The sequence below is a fragment of the Topomyia yanbarensis genome, chromosome 1 (assembly GCF_030247195.1).
Source record: "Topomyia yanbarensis strain Yona2022 chromosome 1, ASM3024719v1, whole genome shotgun sequence".
Lineage (NCBI taxonomy): Eukaryota > Metazoa > Arthropoda > Insecta > Diptera > Culicidae > Topomyia > Topomyia yanbarensis.
The window spans coordinates 208,616,644-208,639,060 of record NC_080670.1 but is presented as its reverse complement, the minus strand read 5'-3'; the positions used below and the strand labels follow the sequence as shown (position 1 = coordinate 208,639,060).

At 40.5% G+C, this 22,417-nt stretch overlaps 3 protein-coding genes across 7 annotated transcripts; 1 reads left to right on the top strand and 2 right to left on the bottom strand.

Annotated features, from left to right (window-relative positions):
• Positions 1 to 32: 32 nt before the first annotated feature.
• On the bottom strand, positions 33 to 1,654 carry LOC131676490 (uncharacterized). The gene is made up of 3 exons (XM_058955554.1): positions 1,565 to 1,654; positions 1,304 to 1,478; positions 33 to 1,221 (listed from the first exon to the last, which is right to left on the bottom strand). Exons 2-3 carry the CDS (start codon positions 1,474 to 1,476, stop codon positions 87 to 89), a joined length of 1,308 nt encoding a protein of 435 aa, XP_058811537.1. The 5' UTR covers positions 1,477 to 1,478; positions 1,565 to 1,654; the 3' UTR covers positions 33 to 86.
• A 1,487-nt stretch (positions 1,655 to 3,141) lies between these two features.
• Positions 3,142 to 4,493, bottom strand: LOC131690161 (uncharacterized). Of its 4 annotated transcripts, XM_058975748.1 has the most exons (3): positions 4,330 to 4,493; positions 3,545 to 4,255; positions 3,142 to 3,440 (listed from the first exon to the last, which is right to left on the bottom strand). In XM_058975748.1, the coding sequence occupies exon 2, from the start codon at positions 4,227 to 4,229 to the stop codon at positions 3,558 to 3,560; it is 672 nt and encodes a 223-aa protein (XP_058831731.1). In that variant the 5' UTR covers positions 4,230 to 4,255; positions 4,330 to 4,493; the 3' UTR covers positions 3,142 to 3,440; positions 3,545 to 3,557. The 4 variants fall into 4 exon arrangements, with proteins under 4 accessions (XP_058831731.1, XP_058831723.1, XP_058831714.1 ...); XM_058975740.1 differs by lacking the exon at positions 3,142 to 3,440 and having other exon boundaries at positions 3,463 to 4,282; XM_058975731.1 differs by lacking the exon at positions 3,142 to 3,440 and having other exon boundaries at positions 3,463 to 4,273; positions 4,330 to 4,492.
• Positions 4,494 to 14,176: 9,683 nt separating this feature from the next.
• LOC131690151 (uncharacterized) lies at positions 14,177 to 15,917 on the top strand. Of its 2 annotated transcripts, none has more exons than XM_058975711.1 (3): positions 14,177 to 14,312; positions 14,390 to 14,522; positions 14,581 to 15,917. In XM_058975711.1, exons 2-3 carry the CDS (start codon positions 14,425 to 14,427, stop codon positions 15,500 to 15,502), a joined length of 1,020 nt encoding a protein of 339 aa, XP_058831694.1. In that variant the 5' UTR covers positions 14,177 to 14,312; positions 14,390 to 14,424; the 3' UTR covers positions 15,503 to 15,917. The 2 variants fall into 2 exon arrangements, with proteins under 2 accessions (XP_058831694.1, XP_058831686.1); XM_058975703.1 differs by having other exon boundaries at positions 14,183 to 14,312; positions 14,408 to 14,522.
• Positions 15,918 to 22,417: the final 6,500 nt, after the last annotated feature.

Sequence of the window (22,417 nt, the reverse complement as noted above, 5' to 3'; positions counted from 1 at the left end):
ACCTTTTGACAACAAGGCGACAATATTAACCATTTATAAACAAGAAAACAAAGAAATATTAGAAATAAATAGTATCCACACAAAACTTAACACCACGTGTAACCCCCTTCTTCCATAGCAGTCGGCTTCAGCTGAACCTTTTGACCGAACTCAAAAACTATCTCGAATCCCAGCCGTTCAAGTGTCTGCCAGGAGCAGGGATCCACCTCCAGGGTGAGAATGGCCAGATTTTCATAATTTTGACGATCGAGTTGCCTCCAGCCAGAACTCAGCAGGTCATTTTGTGCCTCTATCATGCCAAGAATGAAGTCAGTCGTGTCCTCAGCACTGTCCTGAAAATGTCCCACGACGGCAAGTCCGGTTGGGATTTCCGATTCCCTTACCGTGTAACAGCCCAGATCATCCCAGTGCACCTGTTGTTCAAGCCACCTAGCAGTTCCTTCATCGGAGCAGTGAAACACCATGAAGCCCAATCTGAGTTCGGTGTTCTGGGTGAATTGTGGCTTAATATTATTGTTAGCCCTTTGCGTCACCATCAGTTGTAATACCACTTTTCTGATGTTAGCTGCCTCCTCTGTGCCCAAAAGTGCTTCGGGATAGTTCTTGGGAATAATGCCAATTTTGATATCCGTGTTAATCGCGCTAAAGTTAGTTTCTCTTTCGTGGTCATATATTTGCGAATGCGTTGAGTTTCCACCATCAAACATTCCTGTCCTCTGTGAATTTTCAGGATTGACAAACACGTTAGAATGGTTCCAGTTTCTTTCTCTCCAAGACGCAGGATAAGGCGTTGCATTTTCTCTATTCATGACCTCGGCAGGTTCTCTTTCGTTTTCGTGCATTGTGTTTCTATCAAACATGTTTGTCAACGGCCTGTGAGGCTCGGTAGACATGCCCGAAAGTTCCCAGTTTTTCAAGTAATTCCAGTTTTTTCCTCTCCACGATGAAGGAGGAGAACGTCTTATGTTAACACTCCGTTTGAACTTTCTGGCCGCTTGCAATTTAGCTGGCATAGGTTGTTTGGATTTCTCCCATGCTTCCTTTGAAGATAAACCCTGCCTTCGGTGCCACATGTAGCGCTTTCTACGTGCATTGTTAGGATTTGGTTTCGTTCTGACGCTTTCGTAGGAACGTGCACAGACTGCCGGCAGACTGTGGTGTGGATTCGCGATGTTTTGCATATCGTCGTTTCGTGCATAACAGGCAATCATTTTTTTCTCGCTGAAAGCCGTTGGTAATGGAAGGTTAGGTCAACGATCCAACTGCAGGTCAGGTACTACGAATGGGAATAGATCGAACGTACCTGTGATCGGAATCGCTCGATGATTCGCCTTCGAAATATCGAGACCAACGATTTTCCGGATAATTACTGTCATTTGAGAACTCCATTTTTATTGTTCGTTTGATATCACCAGTGTGGTGGGTTTCTGTTGGATCAAAAATTGGTTCTAGATTCATTTGAAGAGCCATTTCCATATCTGTAAAAATAATGTTTTAGTAGGCATTAACTATAACATATGAAACCTTGCTCTAAGCAATTTGATTTGATATTATCGCGAAATACCTTTCTTCAATCGTTTCGACGAGCTTCCACGGAGTAAATTAACCTGAAATTAGTTCGTTACCCAGGTAGGCTACCACGCTTGATGACATATGCGCGGGCACTAACACACGTATGCATATTTACGACAGTTAAGCTCCTAGTACACTATTGCTGAATTCGTTTTTAGATCAGAGACTGAGTCGCTCTACCCCAGTTAACCTCAGCCGGAAATGAACCGGAATTCTGGCTGGTTCCAGTTCGTATTCCGGCTCCAGTGACACAACCGATTCTAGTTAGAATCGGTTGTGTCACTGGAGCCCGTGGCGAACTGGAACCAGCCAGAATTCCAGTTCATTTCCGGTTGAACTTTACTGGGACATTGCACGATTTGATTTCAAAATTGAAATCAGCATTAAGTTAGGGTTACCAGATGAGCTAAGAGTAAAATAAGGACCTGTATTTTGACCGAGGCTAACAAATTTTGCTCATCTGCATTGAAATTTGTATGGATATTTGGAAAGGCGACACATACTAGATGAAGGGTCTGTTATACCCTTAATTTGTTCTACGATAGCGAATGTCGATGTCGATTCGAGATTGCAATAAATCGGAAATGAAGACTGGTTCCGAAACATCTCAGCGTACAGACAGAAGATCGAGGTCGTGTAAGTTTTACAGCTTTTTTTAGGTCAAGTAAGTTTTTACAGCGATCTATGTAGCTTGGTAGGTTCAGTGGGCCCCTCCATGGAAGTCGACGAAACAAACAAATTTGCTCTCACGGTAAAAAAAAACATTACCCATTTTATGTATTCAAATTGCCCATTTTCGGAAGTTATTCGAGCTGTCAAAAAATGGGTATTTTTTGTTTCTAACAATGAGTACTTTTTATCCATTTCACAACTACTCGATGAGGTAATGTCAATGGGTATATTGATCTTGACAATGGGTGAAAAATCCTTAAGCATTATTTCAAGCGAGTTAACCTGCAAACTATAATCCTTATAAGGATCGTAGTGGAACCTGTGAATTATCGCCCTGCATCGGAGTCCGTGGCGGAAACGGAACGCCATTGACGGATTTTTGAAACTTCGGAGTCGTTCCGAGAGCTCCATTGTAGATGTCGAAGCATCTGTACTGGCGCTCCTGCTCGGGTGCCTAAAGTTAAAAATCTTCGAGATTTTTGGTTGAATCTCTGTATTATCAAGTTGGGTTCGGATCGGATTTCCCAATTTTAAATATTCGGGTTCGGGTCGGGTTTTCAAATTTTAAAATTCTCGGAGCCGGGTCGGGTTCGAGTTTTACAAAATTTTCATTCTCGGGTACAGGTCGGGTCAGGGTTTTTCAATTTTAAAATTTTCGTATTCGGGTCGGGTTTTTTAAATTTTACAATTTCGGGCTCGGGTCGGGTTCAATTTTCAAGCTATCGGGTTCGGGTCGGGTTAGAAAAAAATGAAACCCGACCATCTCTAATTCAAACTGGTGTCAATTTAATATATCAAACTTGAGGGAGTAAATAATGGTAGCAAAATGAATATGGATAAAAAATTTTTCTCAACATTTCTCTAAAAAATAGAAGAGTGAACGTGCATTGGGGTATAAGGGTCAATTCAGTTAATTTTATTTTCAAGAAAACAGCAATATGTACGGTGTGACTTAGAGCTTAAAAAATAAAATCCATTTCTATGTATTAGGGAGTGTTTACAAATTATTGAAAATCCTACTTCCCAAACATTGTTCACCCAAAAATGATGATATTTAATGTTAATTCAAAATTAATTCTTTTGACGGGATGAAGGTGCCGACAAACTTCGTCGCCCTTCAATTAGCCCTTTGAAAAATTAATTAATGAATTAACAGTATTGTTGAACATCCCTACCGTACATCTACTAGAATAAATCTGCCGAAAAAAATGGACACAGTATTAGTCATAATTATTATTCGATTAAATTTTATAATGTATTCCCCTCAAATACAAGGAATCTTCCTCGCCAGGCTAATCACCCCTCGCAGCATCCTAATTCCTCTTACCACCCGGCTTGAAGTGCAACTGACCGTACTTGAAAGTGATCTCAAACTTTTTCTCCTCAAGCTTCTGCCAGGAGAAATTGTCCACCTCCAGGGTAAGAATGGCCACATCTCCACCATTATTACGATTCAGCAGCTTCCATTTCGAACTGGGCAGATCATTCTGTGCCTCTATCATTCCCAGAATGAACTCCGTTGTGTCCTCAGCACTTTGTGGGAAACTTCCCACCACCGAAAGTCCACTGGGGATGTCAGATTCTCTTACCGCGTTACAGTTAACTGTACCCCAGTAGTCCAGTTCCTCGATCCACTTAGCCGTTCCCTCATCGGCACAGTGAAATACCATCCAACCCGTGCGGAGGATAGCGTTCCTAGTGAACTGAGGCTTGATCGGATTGGTAGCCCGTTGGGCTACCATTTCTTTCAACACCGCACTTCGGATCTGCCTTGCCTCCTCTATATCCAGCAATTGGCTCGGATAGTCATACGGGACAACCCCAATTGCGATGGATGGGATACTCGCGTCTTCGTGGATTCGTTCTTGCTTTGCCTGCTTGTTGGAATTGCTTGATTGATCAGAGTTTCCATTTCCGCCACCTTCGAGCTTCCTTTTGTAGCTCCGATATCTGTAAAATCTTTTAAGCTTCGAGTTGCGATTCATCTTAAGCTGCCGCGTCTTCTCCGAAACTGTAAAATTAGGATATTCTGAGCAAACTTTAAAGGCGTCATTACGGCAATGGTTTGGTTTTATAACGAAATACCTCTTAGCAAACAGTTTCAGAAGAACAAAAAAAAACGTGTTTTCACCAAATATTGCAGAGCACTATAAAATTTAATAATTTTTTTTATATTTTCAGGAGTTATTAAAACAGGATACGACAGACGGCTTCTTTTTCCACGAAATAAACCTCTTTGACAGTTTTATTGAGCCCTGTTGAGAATAACACAACCCTACCGATCAGTGTTGTCAACATATTATTTAGTTTAGTTTGAAGTTTGTCGAAATGCACACTGAAAATAATCGACACGATAATATCAACGACACGACGAGACACTTGCATTCCGAAACTGTATCACAAATCTGACTACCCCTCAGTGACTGAGGTAACTGGAACTGTCAAATTTGAAGCAAAATGCAGGAAACTAGGAGCACTGATAAATGAGTTGTTATATTTTCCTAATAACTGTAACCCCCGGTTACACAGAGGAAAATATTGTGACAACAATAATAAACCAAATTAAATTGGCCGGAATCTTGTGAAATTCTAGCCTGCCAGTTCACAAAATGCCGAAGTGGCATAGGTAGGTTTGCTTTGAATAAATCCAATATAAGTGCTTAATTGTTTCGTTTCAGTAGTGATACAAATCACCGCCGAGTAGCTGCGTCAGACAACGATGCAGCAAGACCACCGGCAGCGGACGCAAAGTGAGGGCGCTTGTCTTGATAACTCCTAGCAATAAGGACGTGGCATGCGGCAAAGGATGCAAAATGTAAACCAAAAACACGGTTCGATTCATAACACTAGTGTTTTTCCACTGCAAAACAATCTTTGGCAAACCAAAACTATGCAGGCATCATAACACTCACCGGTAACATAAGACCTTCCAGATTTGCTTAACGTTCGAAAAAACAGTTGTTTGAGAATCTTCATTAACAAAGAACAGTGTATACGGCTAGTGGGATCCAAGAAAATGAATGAGGTAAATTGTCTTTTGCTACCGCCAACAAATCTGCAATATGGAAGGGCGTTTCCAACAAGAATGAATGACCAAGGTTTGAGACATGTGGGACAAACGAGACCAGCGGTTGAACAATAATTGTTTTCCACCTAAGCGAATCATCCAATTGAATGTTCTATCACCAATTCTGTGCAGATTTTCAATAACAAGGATGTCAATCAACGGTCAGCCGTGAATGATATTTAGTTATCTCAACTGATAGCACATGATGGTTATGCTGTCTTGACTTGAACCTCTGTGCATGACCAAGTGAATTGAATGAACTGCTCAAAATCTTAGTCCTTGTGAATAAAACTTCCCTGTTAATATGCATTGCTGTTTTTATTTATATTAATAATGAAGTATCTTTACATAAAACATGGAATGTTCATACCGCCAGATTAATTTCATTTGATCAAACTTCGATAATTTGTTATAGCTCGAGGCGCCCCTAAGATCGTTCAATATTTGCGATGAATAGAATACACATCTTTGGCTAAAGACAGGCTCTTATTTGCACAAAGGACCTTTTGAAATATTTTGAGAGAATTATACAAAGCAACTTTATAAGTAAAATCTAAGCAAAAAAAGCTCCTCAAAGATATACACCCTTATTGTTGTTTACGACGAATGCGATATTCGAACGAAAGTGGTTCGTATTCTCGTTTATAACAGTAAAATCAAACTAGCTTACTATTAGTTCGAACCGCTTTCGAGCGAATCTCGCATTTGTCGTAAACAAGAATAAGGGTGATAGCATTAATGTATTAATACGTGATTCTGCAAATAGGATGCTCTGAATAGTGGCTACAAGTACTAAGTGAGGCTTACTAACTAACTAACCGCCTGTATTATCCTTATTCCGATCCACGATAAAAGTAATCGAAATCTGCCCAAACTTATAGCAGCGACTACACCGGTGTAGTGCACTGTTAAAAACAAAAATTCCATTAGTGTGCACCTCATCAATCGTTGTCAACGCATACGGAAACTGAGGATCGCAAACACCACTCAAACTTGACGATTGAATGAAATAAAGGGGCGTTATAGATATTGATAGATCGGACGGAGGCAGTGGTGCCACTGGTGGTAATATTCTGTTCTCCATGAGTTGTTCCGATGTGGGGTTCACCGATATCTAATGGAGGAGGTAAGAGTGGTTTCATCTGGAACATAAGGAAAATATTTAATTTGTACTTTCACGTATTTCCAAAACCCGCCGTCTAGGTCAGCTGCCTTCATAAAATTCGTCATGATGGCGTGGTTAAGATGAACAATCGCCGCCGCTGATCCAGACTACCCCGCCATCCCATTGTGTAGCCACCACCGATTTAACACAATAAAACGTAGAAGGCATTTATTTCGTTTTCGTGAAGTGGTTACACGTCCGAAATCTCCTCCGCAGAAACAACGCCCTGGGACTCAGTGAATAAAAGAAGCTTTGAGTGCCCGCTCCAAGACTCCCATACCAGGAGTTGGAGTTTTGGCGAGTCCCCGTCTGGGACACGCATTTTGAGAGCCTTATAAACTGTCTAAAGCAAAGCTATTTTAGACCGCCGTTTCTTTTGGGTTACAAAGTGTTTGTGAAGTGACACAGCAGATCAGATCGTTGTTTGCTTCAATGTTTTCATCATCATCCAACCGAAGCTCACCGCACTCTATCAGGTCATATTACCAGTGTTCTCCGATGCCTGAGATACCGCTTGAGAGATTAGACACAATTCTGTAGTGCAAGTGGTGGCTATTAAATGCACATCAGGACAAAATCATTACTTGAATATTTAGTGTGTTTTTGGATCCGAGTCAGAGTAGGTTCGCTCTCATATTTACGAAAATGAAGGTTTCGAACAAAAGAGATTATAACTCTTATAATCTCTTTTTTTGGACGAATTTACCCCGATTCGAATTAAAAAACGAAAACAGCATAAAACGACGTAATATGCCATGCCTCGGGGAAACTGCTCAAAGAACTGGGAAACTAGAAATTCAGTATTGCACAGGGTGTATTATTTGGTCCTTACATGCTGGTCATAACGGTCAGCACTTGCTGGACTATTTTTCATATTGTTCTGAAATCGAAGGTTTTAGTAGAAAGTAATTCATTTAAGTTTAAAACACTTACTTCGCTGAGGATTTCCGAGAAGATGTTTACAATTTCATTAACTAGACATCTCGATATAATTTGTGGTTTCTGAAGTCTTAGTTTCTGTAATCGCTTCCGGTGGTCTAGCATTCCCGTAGTTCCTTGGACAGAGTGCTAGTGGCAGAACGGCGTCGACACTGCCCTGAAAACGAGTCGATTAATCGTGATGTTAGTTGCCGCCATTGCGACGATTCGATCTGAAGCGTAACCTGGTCGCTGAACGGGGTGTTCGTGAGCGGCTCCAGGAGTGGGTCTTGGACTGCCGTGGTGATTTAGTATAATCACGAGTAGTCGAACGATCGAGGGTTGTCTTCCTCGGTATTTTGGATCAGGCACGGTGGCCGAGGTCACGGCTCGGCTGTAGATATTCCTATGAGTTTACAGCTCACGAGAACGTGAATGTGGAATCCCGGATAAAATGACTTCCGGGTATAATGACTTCGCCTTCCACTCGCAGCATCTGTCGTCCGGATGGAAATTACCCCGACCTCATTTGTCACGCCCTTGCCGGTAGACAGTTCGACGGGAGCACAACGACCGCAGATTGTTTTTCCAGCACCACGTACCGAATCATCTGCGTCCCGGGCATCTTCAAATTCTACAAATGAAAACCCGGGTGTATTCCGAGCAACCCAAACGTTTCTTAGCGTACCGTAATAAGAAAAGGTATCATCAATCTCTTAATTGCTGGATCCAACAAAACTTTTCCGGGTTCGCAATCGATTCTTGCGGCAAGCGACACAGAATGTTTTCTTTCCTAGCGGTTACGGATTTTTGTTGCTAGGGTATGTAAATAAACATTAAGAAAATTGAGGCAGTGTTGCGTGAAAAATTCATATTTCACCACTACCGAGGGGTCGCTCAATGTACTGGTAACTGGCAGCAAATTTCGTGGACACTTTTTCTTCGGAATTTTTCATGAAGTTTCAGGTCGTGTCGTTGATAATATTGTGCTTTTCACCGAAGATTTAGTATCCCGAATAGAATTTTACCATAGCATTTTCCCTACAAACAATCATAAAACAATAAATATTATAGTTATTACTGTTTCAACTATGTTCGACGCAGTAGATTTACAATAAAATTTCAAGTAACAATGATTTTTCTGTTCAGCAAAATAAACTGATACAGTAAATTCACACTAAATTTTACTGTTCTCGAGAGAAAAATCTCGACAAACATATGATTACGGCCTAAAAGCCAACTGTCAAAATCTACTTTGAATGGAAATTCCGGACAAACCGTTACTAGCCGAACACAGTTCACAACAGTTTATGAAAGAAAAAATATTTTTCTTTCGGTTACTATAAACATCTCTGATTGGCGCGTAACGGTCATACTACCACAGAGAACAGACATCCATCATCGAACAAAAATGTTTAAAAAACGATTCAGTATGAAATCTTGCTCAAAGAAAACAACCGATTCCGACTCTATCGGTTGATGCATTTGAGCTAGAATTCATGCTGAAAGTCCGAACCGGTTCCGGACTAGTTTGACTGGGTAGAGGAATAACCGTTGTCAATTCTGTCGAACTCAGCCACAAAAAACATGACGCAAGTAGCGCACCTGGTTTGGATATCCCAACTACCTTCGAAACCGTTAGAGATTTTACACAAGTTGAATGCTGAAGATGGACGTCTGTTCTCTGTGATACTTCTGGGTCATTAAGCTATATATAGTTTTCCGTTCCATTCGATAAATTTTAGGTCCAGTATACATAATATAACATTATTTAAAAAAAAATTCGTTGTAATACGTAAAACGATTTTTTTGTTTTTTAAAATAAATGTTATGTAAACTTGGCAACCATACATAGGAAAACTACGGTTGTTTACATCTGGCCTATCAGGACAACACCCAAAATGAAAAAAACTATATGCAATGGATGGTGTTTATGTCAAATAAAAATAACCCTGCGGGAAAACCGAGAAAATATGCCTTAATTTTTTCTGACAGGGCATCATTTGTCGTGAAATTCGATATGCCAAATGTTTCTGATAGTGTCAAATCCAGACTGTCAACATATTTCTTTATTTTAAATTTTAATATTATTTTCTCGTTTCCTGAGTTGGAAAAAAAAACATTGTTGCAATCACGGAAATCAGCTTTATCGATGTAAGTAATAAAAAACTACTTTTTTTTTCTCATTTAATGATCCAATTAAGTGTATTTTTGAAGTTCATTAAGGTTGCACAGAGAATGCCCAAAATTCGCAAACGAAAAAAGCAGTTTTTTTCCACACCGTATGTCAGATCTTCATAAAAATCAATCAGCGTATGTAGAATGTTGTTACAGTACTGCTGATTGATTTTTATGAAGATCTGACATACGGTGTGGAAAAAAACTTCTTTTTTCGTTTGCGAATTTTGCGCATTCTCTGTGCAACCTTAAAACAAATTAAAAATCAATGCAGAAATCAATTAAATTTCCACGAAATTAAAATTTTATCACCTTCTCCGGTGAGAAGGAAAAAGTCAAATAAATTTTATCCGGAAATGCAGCTGAAAAATGTGCAATCGAAATAATGACGAACAAACAACTGACACATCAACAGTGCATAAATACAGTTTCGTCATGTTAGTTACGTTAGTTTTGGTACTGTTGTAACACTTACGTTATTTTAATTTAAGCGGTTTTTGTAACTAAATCATTAAAATATACTACAATATTTCTACTAAAATGCTCAATATAGGTAATGTTTCTATAAGGGGGACAAGAGCACGCAGTTCCTTAATTCTGGCCAATATTTTAGAGAAAAAGAATGCCAGTTATGTTAGTCTAAGCACCACTGATACACTTTCAGCACATTTTTATCTTTGATTCTCTAAATCTATCCTACAATAGATCAAATCTAAACACTTGTGACAATGCGAGCAAAAATGAGATACTAAAATCGACTAATTGAAAAATGTCGAAAGTATAAGCACAGATAACAGACGTTTAGGCTAGAACTAAATTTCTTCAAAAACCTGTGTAAACTTTCAAATTGATAAACGTTGGAAATCCGTGTTTCGCTATTGCCATCTGCGCAACTGTTTGCTACACGCGTTTGACAGCTGCACTCTAACTGCATTGTATCGATCACTGCGCCATCTACAAACGTTTGCCAAAGGTATTTCAGACGTCTGATTTATTCGGAATTTCAGTAGCGGGTATTTACACACGATTCAAATCGAGCCTAAACGTCTGTTATCTGTGGTATAAGAGTGATGCTCAGAATAACGTAACCTTTGTCTTCTACACACTGCTCAAAAGTGACAAACTACAAATGTTGGTTGTCCTCATAGGCATACTGCCTCGGCGGAACAGTTCAGTCATAGAATTGATAAATAATGATAAGATTAGTCATCACAATTGACGAAACTGAAATGACGTAACAAAGATACCAAAACTAACGAAAGTAAAACGACGAAACTGTGAGCAAATACAAATAACATTGTAACTTTAATTTTTCTTCCTAACGCTCTTTTGAATGCCTTGATCGCGAATGTTCGTTCCATTCAATAAAAAGGCACCTTTGGTGAGCATTTTGGCTGAATCATTGGTGTAAAAATCGGTATGGTTTTAAAATAACATTTAAAACAATACTTCAAAAATGTCATCGCCGTTTTTTTTTTTATAATTAATTAATTTATTTAGGCCCAAATGCTGTAGCTCGACGAGGCCGATTGTTTGTTTTTTTACAATAAATAAAAAAACAGCTGCATTAAATTTTTGGTCTCGTTCATGCGCAGCTTTCTGCTGCGTGTTGAGATCCTTTTTCTAGGGGGCGAAATATTGCCAGTGTTGTCCACTGCAAGTTGAGGTTCATTTCGTTTGTCTTTCGCGTTATCGTTCACGTCCATGTCCTCATCCGTACTACTTTCCTGCTGCTCGCAGTCGGATGTTCCAGTTTGTGTTTTACTCTTAAGGGTCGTTTTAGTATGTTCGTTATCGGCATTCGTTTCGTTGTTGTTGTTGTTGTTGGTGCTTGATCCATAGATGTTGGTTTTGCAGCTGTTAGTGGTTTAGCGTAAGATGGTTGTGTGCTGATTTCAGCTGAATTTGAGTTTTCCTTAACAGTTTCTACGAAAGGTTTTCCGAGGTGCAGCTTCTTCGTGCAGAACTGGCACGTAGGAAGTTGCCCTGGGTACGTGACTAGTGATGTTTGATGAATGAGAACATCGTCACTTCCTAACGCTGTGACGGTTATGTATGAGGGAATTGGCTTGGTCACACGCATTCTCACCACACGAACACCGTTAGGGATGCCCGGGAAAAAATTCCTCCAAGTCTCATGTGTAACGGAGTCTACTTCTCCGTATTTTTGCAAGCATTTTTTAACCCTCAAAAAGGCAACCGGGTCTCAGAGGCCCGGCACGTTACAATTTTTTAGTTACAAAAAAATGTGTATGCAGTATAAGCTTGGGCATGGAAATTTTGATAAGTAGCTTTGAAATCTATAACAAAAATAAAAAATCGTGAAATTTTCATCTATGGAGTGATGCGCAGCTATGTTTGAATTTTTTACATGCACAAAAAGGCAAGCCGGGCCTGGCAGGCCCGGTATGCATGCAATATTTACTAGGAATACCACAGGTTTTATACATTAATATTTATCAGAAAAAAACATTTTGATGAGTTCATTTTCATATTAGCAGGAATTTTTTTCATGTTTTGATTGATTTTATCTTTTTACCTTTTCTTATAAGAAAAAAATCTTGAAAGTTTGAGCGAATTCTATACATTTCTTTTATAAGAAATGTAAAAATAGCATGCCATAATGACGTGTGTCATATTTTTTGGGTAAATACTTTTATTTCACCCACTGTGGTCTACTTGACAATTATTTGGATACAACGTAACCTAACTCTGTCGTTATTGTCTATTTTTGTTGACTATTCTTTGTGTTATAGTTGTCGTAATTATTCAAATTGTAGGATCTAAAAGCAACAAAAAATTGAAATGGCTATAAGACGATATGCCATATGTTTTCAATCGTCTCAAAGAATCTGAAATAATGGAAGAAATTCGAGCAAATTCAACAGCAGACGATTCTGAAACTGATTTGCAAAGCGAGGAAGAAGATGTGAATGATATTGCTTCCGACGATGAATCTGATGCAGAAAATATTCATGTACTCCGGTTATGCATCAGAAGAAATTAATAGCAGCCCAGAAACATTTATTGGTCGTGTTCAAACGAAATGGAGCTCAGAACCAATCGACAGTCGACGTGATCTTCGGAGTGCTCACCTTTTGGAAAAATTAACCTTTTTACATCCATCGCCTTATACGCTTAAATCGAGATTTGCTGCGCGTTCGTACTCATCATCCTGTAATTCCGGAACCGGAAGTCGGATCAATCAGAAATTCAACAGCAGCCAATGGGAATGCTGTACCTTTCATTTGAAATCAAGTTTGTAAAAATCGGTAAAGAATTCGCTGAGAAATAGGTATGACATTATCTTAGGAACTTGGTAAGTTCCCCCGGGGCATCAATGGGAATGCTGTACCTTTCATTTGAAATCAAGTTTGTAAAAATCGGTAAAGAATTCGCTGAGAAATAGGTATGACATTATCTTAGGAACTTGGTAAGTTCCCCCGGGGCATCAAGAACCGCCATAGCTGGCCAATGTGGTCGAAGTGCCTTCGGTGGGTCATTAATGATCATGCAAAGCCAAGTAATGTTGCACATATTTTAATATATATTGCATCATTTGGACATCATGGTGGTATCAGTTTCTATGGAAATTTGCTGTGTGATTGTACTCTTCAACACGTAACTCCAGAACCGAAAGTCGGATCAATAAAAAAAATCAATAACGACCGATGGGAAGGCTGCACCTTTCATTTGAGACTAAATTTGTACAAATCGGCCCAGCCACATCGGAGAAAAATCGGTGAGATTGTTTGCCACACACATACATCCATACATACATACACATACAGACATTTTACGATCTCGACGAACTGAGTCGAATGGTATAAGAGATTTGGCCCTGCGGGTCTCGGTTAAAAAGTCGAAATTTCGACCGATTGCATAACCTTTCTATATGAGAACGACAAAAAGGAGCTTGAATTTAGACGGGCCTGAGAGGCCCGGCTTGCCCTTTAACGTTAGGATTTTAGCTTGCCTTCACAAGGGTTAATCGCGCCGTCAGGGGTACGCGTAGCCAAATCATGGACACGAACTTCTACAGCGCCGTTCTCGATGTATACGGGAATGCTATATTTAACATTGCCGCATTCGGCGGTGTGCTGCATGTTGTTTTGCGAGGCGAATGACTCAGCTTGGTTAGTGTTATTGAACGAAATCAGCACGCAATGTTTGATATGATGCATTTGTAGGGTTTTCACTTCAGCCAGATTGAGTTTCATCTGCACTTTTAATAACTGTTCCACTTCCCGAATGGCTGGTCTTACGGGGCATTTAGAAAAATCAACAGCAACACAGCTCGGCCGTATCTGGGTTGCTTTTTGCTGGGCACCGTCACTCATCACTAAATCGCACAGTAGGTATAGGCTATTGTTATATGGACTGCTTGTGTGAAAGGCACCGATTGCTTTTTAGGTAGAATTGACTGTTTCACTTGCGCGGGACGATTTTTTGCTTCTGCTCAGGGCGAGATGTGAAGACAAACTGTCATCGCCGTTTTCTTTGTTTGGTTCAAATGCGAGCTTCGCTGCTTTCAAAAATCATGCTTGAATTGTTTTGATATTCATGGCAGTGATTCTGGCTGCACAGACACGCCTTCCATGACAGGAGGCTGAATCGAACATCACTAGACGTCACTAAGTATGAACCCTTGAAATAAAACAAGCTTCATATTAAATATTATAGTGCTCCGGAATAATAGGTGTAAAAACATCGGTTTTGAACTGTTGAAGCTGTTCGAGAGTGAGTATTACCTGTGTTAAAAACAAAACAATGCCATTAGGACCAATGCACGTTTGTTTTTGTCAATAAATTCTCAGAAATATCTAATTTTACAGATACCGAAAAGATTAAGATGGAGTCAGCTTTCGATTCGACAGACGCGCAGTGCGCTAATAATCCCGATCGAATGGACAATTCCTCGGAACAAAACACGAACGATTCTAATCAAGGGTGAGTTCGGCCTGTTTCCACCTATCCACACTTTGCTTACGATTCTCATGTTTTGCAGCGATAACAAACCGGATGGCGCAATGGGAAGCAACGGGAACAGCCAGCCGGCAACCGGTTCCACCAAAAAACCACGTCCAGCCGATTGGGTGTACAGAACGAAATCACAGAGAAAACGCCTCCGGCATTATCTGGAGCAGGGACTTTCCCAAGAGGAGGCATGGAAGAAAGCCCAGGAACCGCATCCGCAAACACAAACCCCACCGTCAAATTCACATTCAAAGAGTAACGCAAGGTTAAAGAGCTTTCTATATAATAAGAAAAGAGGCGATCGTGGTTCCAATCGTTCGAATAACAATTCTGGCAATTCACAAATGGGTGGCGGTGGAGGAGGTGCAAGACCACCAAGGATTAACTACGAAAAGATGATCAGTAAGGCTATCAAGGTAGCGATTGTCCCCGATGACCCCAACAAACCCTTAGATGCAGAAGAGGCAAGCCAAATCAGGAATTTGGTATTGCAATTAATGGTGACACAAAAGGGTAACAACAATATCAAACCCCAGTTCATGCAGGACGCTGTCCTCCAATCGGGCAAGTTGGTCTTTCACTGCTCTGACCAAGCAACTGCTAGCTGGCTTGAGGAACAGGATTGCTGGCCTAATCAGGGCTGCAGCGCTATAAGGGAACCGGAAATCGCCGAAGAATTTGCTATTATTGGAGATTTTAAGCACACTGCTCATGAGACGACTGATTTTATTCTTGGCCTGGTTGAGGCACAAAACGATATCTTGACTTCTGGATGGAAGACATTTAATCGTCAAGATTTTGGAACGCAGGTCGTGCTTACCCTGGAGGTAGACCCCGAATCTTGGCAGAAACTGGAACAGATGAACTTCGAGGTTACTTTCGGGTACGGGCAAAAAGTGCAGCTTAAGCCTGCTAGTACGATTAGTAACTCTGGCAGTGCTTCTCAATCGTAAAATTTGAACGACATTTGACTATGATTATTAGTACTATCAATACGTTGATACGGGCTTTACAGAATCAGTACTATTAACGGAATGATGAAAAATCTTCAAAATGCGTCAATCCCATTTGAATGCATATCGTCAATAGATTATTCTGGGTCGCCTTTAAACTTTGTGAATAAGCTCGCTGAACTAATTTACAATGTTTTATTGATGGTGTAATGACAAAAAATGGATTGATGATATGCGGTCAAGTGGGACTCCATCAACCCGTCAATATATTGAGCAAGTAAGGTCCGCTGTTGACTGCAAGCTAATAACGATGTACTAGCTGATTTACTGATATCACATTATTTTAGGCTGAGTGGATTTACATTAGTACTCTGTGACAGCGAACTTTACTGACAAATATAATAATTCTTCAAAAGCTCAAGATTTTTATTTCCATTTGGATGCGAATGATAGGGTAAATGAAAGCGTAAATCAATGGTAAGATGGAAGATAGGAGGGTTAATATTCTACTGAGATAGACCGACGTATGATGAAAAAAGTGGCAGATTTCCCTGAGCTTTGACTAATGGCGATTTCGCTTGAACTTGAACCTGAGTCAGGTTCTAACCCCAACCGCTGTCAGTTCATACATTTTGACAGCAGTTGGGGTTAGGAACTGACTCAGTTTCGCCTCAAAAAAAACCACATGATAATAGGTTTGTTCCAGAGTGTATGTAAGGAGAGTGAAGACAACTGTCATGATTATCCGTCAGTGATATTCCAAACGAACAAACGACCTGTCAAAATACATGAATTTGACTCGTTTGGAATGACACTGACAAATAATAATTGTTCCAATTTTGACAGTGTCGTCACTCTCCTTATATGCACTCAGGTTTGTTCCAGTACACGGAAGTCACTCCGGAGTAAACAGGAGCAAAAAATCTTTGCTCCTTTTTACTCCGGTTTGCTACCAGAAGAAGAAAAAAGAGAAGAAGAGAGTACAGGAACGATTTTCTCCGGAGTACTTCCAGTTTCTCCTGGTACTGGAACAGACCTAATTATTGCTACTTGAGTATGTCAGTTAACATCACGCGTGTTTTTTGAAAAGGGCCAATAAGCATACTGTCAAAATTCAATTTGAAGGGAAATTCCGGACAAACCATTAATCGCAGATTATAAGTCATAGCAGCAGACGACAGAGAAAACTTTTCTCTTTCATAAAATGTTAACATCCATTCTCGGCGAGTTACGGTTTGTCCGGAATTTGCGCTCAATGTGAATTTTGACAGCATGCTTATTGGCCGTTTACAAAAAACACGCGAAACATGTTTAAATAAATTTTACATCGAATCTAATATTACGAAATGCAATCTGGCCACCCTGCAGCCGGCTTCTTCCCAGTTACCATGGCAAGCAGAAAGTTAGCAAAAGTTGAGCAAAGCGAAATTGATGCTAGCAGAGTTCCCGGTCAAAAAAAAAATGCGGACGAACATGGTCAGGCGATTTAAACAGTTTGACTCAATTCGCCTGTGCTAATTGCCCCTAGGAACAAATGCAATTTACGAATGCGAATTAAAGGCAATTTCAACACTTAGAAAAATTCGCTCTTATTCTTGTTTACGACGAATGCGAGATTCGTTCGAAAACGATTCGAACGAATAGTAAGCCCCTTTGATTTTGCTGTCGTAAACGGGAATACAAACCACTTTAGAACGAATCTCGCATTCGTCGTAAACAAGAATAAGGATGATTTTCTGGCGGCTGAAATGCACTTGGTTGCTTTTTGCGTTTTTCAAACATGGCGGTTCATGTTTGGCTTAAGCTTAAAATTGTTTTTTTAACAATTGACGTGTTCTCACTTGTATTTTGTTTGTCTAGTGCACTGCATTTAGCCAACAAATGTGGGAAATTGTGGAATCGTGTATAAGTACAGTGGAACAAGATCTCTGACCTAAAATCTTAATGAAAGTCAGATTGTGGTAAGTTTTGGTGTGCAATACCAATTTAATAATCGATTCTTCCTATAGTTTGGTGGCGATTACCTAGTGTACTGATAAGTTTATGTGTGTAGATAATGAATCCGAAAATAAGTATTATTTGCAATTTTCATATTAGGCAATTAAGGGCGATTAAATGACGCGTTCTCTGGGCGATTTGGGTGCGATTTAAGGGCGGGTTGGGCGGCAAACAAATGACGGCGGCAAATCGCCCAAATGTTGCATTTGAAATAGCCCCTTAATTGCCAGCAATTTGCAGGCAAATTGAAGGGCAATTAGCGCATTCGAGTTGGCAAATAGCCCCCCGTTAGCCAGCAACTTGCCCTTTTTGACTGACTAGGGTGACCATATCATATGGGTAAAAAACCAGGACAGTCGTAAGGGGACCCCGCTTACTTGCCGCTCGAATATATCTGGCAGATTTTTTGCAGATTTTCGATAGTAGAAAAATTTGCCGTTCAATTTCTGCAGATAGTTGAAACGAACCTAGTCTTGCTTTCATGAGAATGAGCTGACCGAGCACCACTTCAGATTTACGCACATGCTGTTCTTTCTATACCAGTCAACGAAAGCTGATTGCAGATGTTGGAGAAAATTTCAATCTTCAATTGAGCGAATCAGACGAAATATCTCGAGATCATCCTCAAAGGATAGTCGTGAAGTATAAAGCACTAGATATACATCATTGACGTACAGCAGAAACATCAACAGTATCCGTTGCCTTCCATGCGATATTTTTTGATGTTGATGTTAATATGGGTACCTGGAAATTTCTCATTGATCATTGATTAAAAATATCTGCACTGCGAAGGTTACATCACAGAGAACAGACATCCACGATCGAACAAAAATATTTAAAACACGTGTGTAAACATTTGAATTAATATACGATAAACACACTAGCGTCGCCACACCAACCTATCCCAACTATCTGTCAAATCCATTCCGGAACCGGTTCGACTCTATCGGTTGATGCATTTGAGCTGGAAGTCCGAACCGGTTCCGGACTAGTTTGACTGCCCTCTAAGAACGGTTGGTTTCAAAGTCGTCCAATGAAGGACGTTCGTTGGACCAATTTGGACAACGTCCAAATAACCGTTCAGCAAACGTTCATCGTTGGACCCGTGTTGAACGATTTTGAAACAATTTTTTGGACGTCTCAGTAGGTGGGTAGAGGAATAACCGCTGTCAATTCAGTCGAACTCAGCCACAAAAAACATGATGATCATATCGCACCTAGTTTGGATATCCCAACTACCTTCGAAACCGTTAGAGATTTTACACAAGTTGAATAAACATCTCTTCTCTGTGGTTACATCTTGTAGGATATTGGAGGATATTTGAAACAGAAAGTAAGTCGCTGTCAAACGACCAGACGTGAAGCCATGTTGACCATCACCGAGGTATTACTGTCAGCGAGCCATACGAGGTTCCATCTAAGGGTGCTTACAGAGTGGCGGCGAGAAGCTGAGCTGGCGCTGGAACTGACATTAGAATGCGAGATGCGAGAAACCTGCTTGCTGCAAACCAAATGGGTGATGTCAGAGTGAAAGCCGAGCGGATCTGCGCCGACTGCCCGCTTTCACTCTGACATCATCCCTTTATTTTGCTGCAGGCAGATTTCTCGCATCTCGCATTCTAATGTCAGTTCCAGCGCCAGTTCAGCTTCTCGCCGCCACTCTGTAAGCGGCCGAAGGGTGCTTACAGAGTGGCGGCGAGAAGCTGAGCTGGCGCTGGAACTGACATTAGAATGCGAGATGCGAGAAACCTGCTTGCAGCATATTAAATGGAGCCTGTCAGAGTGAAAGCGGGCAGTCGGCGCCGATCCGCTCGGCTTTCACTCTGACATCACCCATTTGGTTAGCAGCAAGCAGGTTTCTCGCATTCTAATGTCAGTTCCAGCGCCAGTTCAGCTTCTCGCCGCCACTCTGTAAGCACCCTAAGACAAGACGTGACAATAAGGGGGGCCGTTTTTGTTCCAATTTTACGCTAGAATGGTCCAGCTCCTGATTGGTTGATTCTGACTTTTTACACCGTACGCAATGTTACTGCAGGGATAGCGAAATGATGTAAAGCAGTGTTGCTATATTTATTGGAAAGAGTGTCATTACTTTTGACAAATAAAATTATTACCGTTCAAAAAACTAAAAATGACTAAATTGAACAGAAATTGTGCGGCAAAGTAGACAAGTATTTATCATACATTTACCGTATACGTGGTTGATTAACTTTAACAAAAATAAGACAAAAATCACACCTTAATCTAAAATTTATCAGATAATGGCTTCATCAAACCTTATCAAACACCCATTACATGGAAAAACGGTGCCCTTCATCAATATAGTGGGTTCAAGATGCAAAATATTTCCGGCATAAAATAAATTAACTCCATTTTCATTAACGAAAATAGCAACACTGTTCGGAAGATTTCGGCAGGGTGAAAATGTGCGAAAAGAAGAATGTTGAAGGAAAAATAAGAAGCCGATTGTTACGTCTTGTCTTAGGGTTCCATCTGTTAAAAATCAAGACATGTTCTGGGAAACCAGGACGTCCGGTCACCCATTTCAATCTCACTCCTTTCAACGTCGAATTTTTATTTTGATTTTTTTTGGTACAAACTGGATATAATTCCTTAAGAATATTGAGGTTTGATTTAATAAATAATGTTGCCTAAAATTACTAACAAATCCATTTGTTTGCTTTTTAACATTGGGAAAACAAACAATTGCTTGAACTTAAGCGACCACCTCTACTCCGTTGTTGATGGGGACTAGCTGAAATTGCACAAAGATTCAATAGATGATAATGCCTGGGTGTAATGAGTCATCCTTTAACGAACAACTCCGGATGGTAATTCCAACTTGTTTAGTGATCAATACCGAAGCCGGTTAAACCCGAACGTATAGATCGTGACAGGAAAGGGAAGAAATGTTAGTCCGACACTTGCTTTTGCTAGAGACCGTATATATCATTGCACACTTTACAAGTATCACGCGGACGAGGCAGTTTGTTAGTAAGGATAGGGATTCGAAATTGTGCTGCTGCTCGCGCGCTATTCAAGATTTTAGGAGACTCTGTGCGCCCGGATACCAGGAGACTGATTAGGTGCCTAAAATACCGTGAGATATACTTAATTCAAATATTTTGTTTTTACATAAGACAAACTAGCAAAAGGAAAGGACCCAACAATAGCAATGAATGAATGAATTAAGAGTGGAAAACGAACTGGGACTATCACTAAAAGGAATGTCGATTGTTTTCACGACAAGAGTGTGAAATAATTTTGAGCGGCCCAAAATAAGCAATAACCATACCGAAAAACTCACTTTGTATGACAGACATACTAGTAATTTTAAGAGCGAGAAGCCCTAGTTCAACTAACCCGACTGAATTAGAGCACTCTAGTTAGAGTGTGGCCAAGACGAGTTTGACGTATCCAAACGAGCAGAAATCTGACGTATTTCTATTGTGAATACGTCAAATTTTATGTTCGATTGGATACGTCATGGCCTCATGGCCGCACTCTAACTACAGTGCTCTACACAGGATTACAGACATTTTATATAACAGACTAGCGGAGAGAAACACAGTAAAACTAGATGTAAACTAGCATCACGGAAGCTCCCTTAAGGGATCATCCATAAATGACGTAGCATGATATGGGGGAGGGGGGAGTTTTGTATTTTGTGATGATGTGTGATGACAGGGGGGGGGGGGGTAGGGGGTCATGTCATGCTACGTAGCTTTTTTAAAGGGGAATAGAATAGAATTTTTAAAAAATTTACGGGGAAAACGGGGGGCAGAGTTACCGTCAAGCTACGTAATTACCAGGGGGGGTATTTAGAGGTTTGTGACGAAATGCTACCCCCTCGGTGTTAAAAATCACTCAAAAACGTCATTTATGGATCATCCCTAAGCGCGATTCAGACGATACATCAGCTTCCGTCAACGTCAACGGAACGTCACCGTTCCGTCAGGATAAGTTAAATACGTTTCTTTTGCGCCCGTTCACACGTGCCGTACGTCAAAACGTTCCGTGCTGTTGAAGTTGTGTGTGAATGCATCCATCTAACTGCATGTAACTTATCCTGACGGAACGGTGACGTTCCGTTGACGTTGACGGAAGCTGATGTATCGTCTGAGTCGTCCTTTAAGCTTTGCATGGGCTTCCTCTTGCACTTCCCCTCTCAAAACGCTCATGCTCGTTTGGCTGCAATTTTTGACACTTCGCTAGTCTGTGTATAAAGTGTCTGTAGACAGGATACGCGCAGAAATCTGACAGGGCTGCCAAACCAAGACTGATAGAAATCTAATAGAACGGTCTCTGGCAGAAAATTTGGTGGGTTGATTACGCATAGATAGGGAGAATGATGAGAAAGAATTTACTAATTTAGAACGTCTAACAGATGCAGTAAATGAAGTACAGAGAGCCCTGTTTCTGTCGCTTGTGACGACATTGAAACAAAAATCCTATGGATCAATTTGAGGTCTCTGCAACATGTTTCCTCACGGCCTCTAGCAAAGTTTGTCCGGAGCAAGATAATAGTGATATCAAACTCAACCAGAATACAACTGCCTGTTCTAGCCCCGATCGCTTCCGTTCACACACACACATATCCATCCTCACGTCTCCTCACTATATGCAACCAGAGTATGTATCTATTCGTATAGGTACAACCCCGGTGTACAAGATATCTGAACCTATTATAGACGTGTCACTCCAGTACAACAATAAGATAACCTTGAAGCGTTGCTTTACAGCGATCATTGACTTCCAAACCTTCGCAATTCGACTAACTAGCTGTACGAGGAGCGCTTATTAAAAGAGAAAATGCGCATGGTCGAAATTCGACTCATTCAGTTCCAACATGTACGGAATGTGGTTTTGGTACAATTCGACAATTGATTCCAATTAGATGACATGATGTTCAAGGAC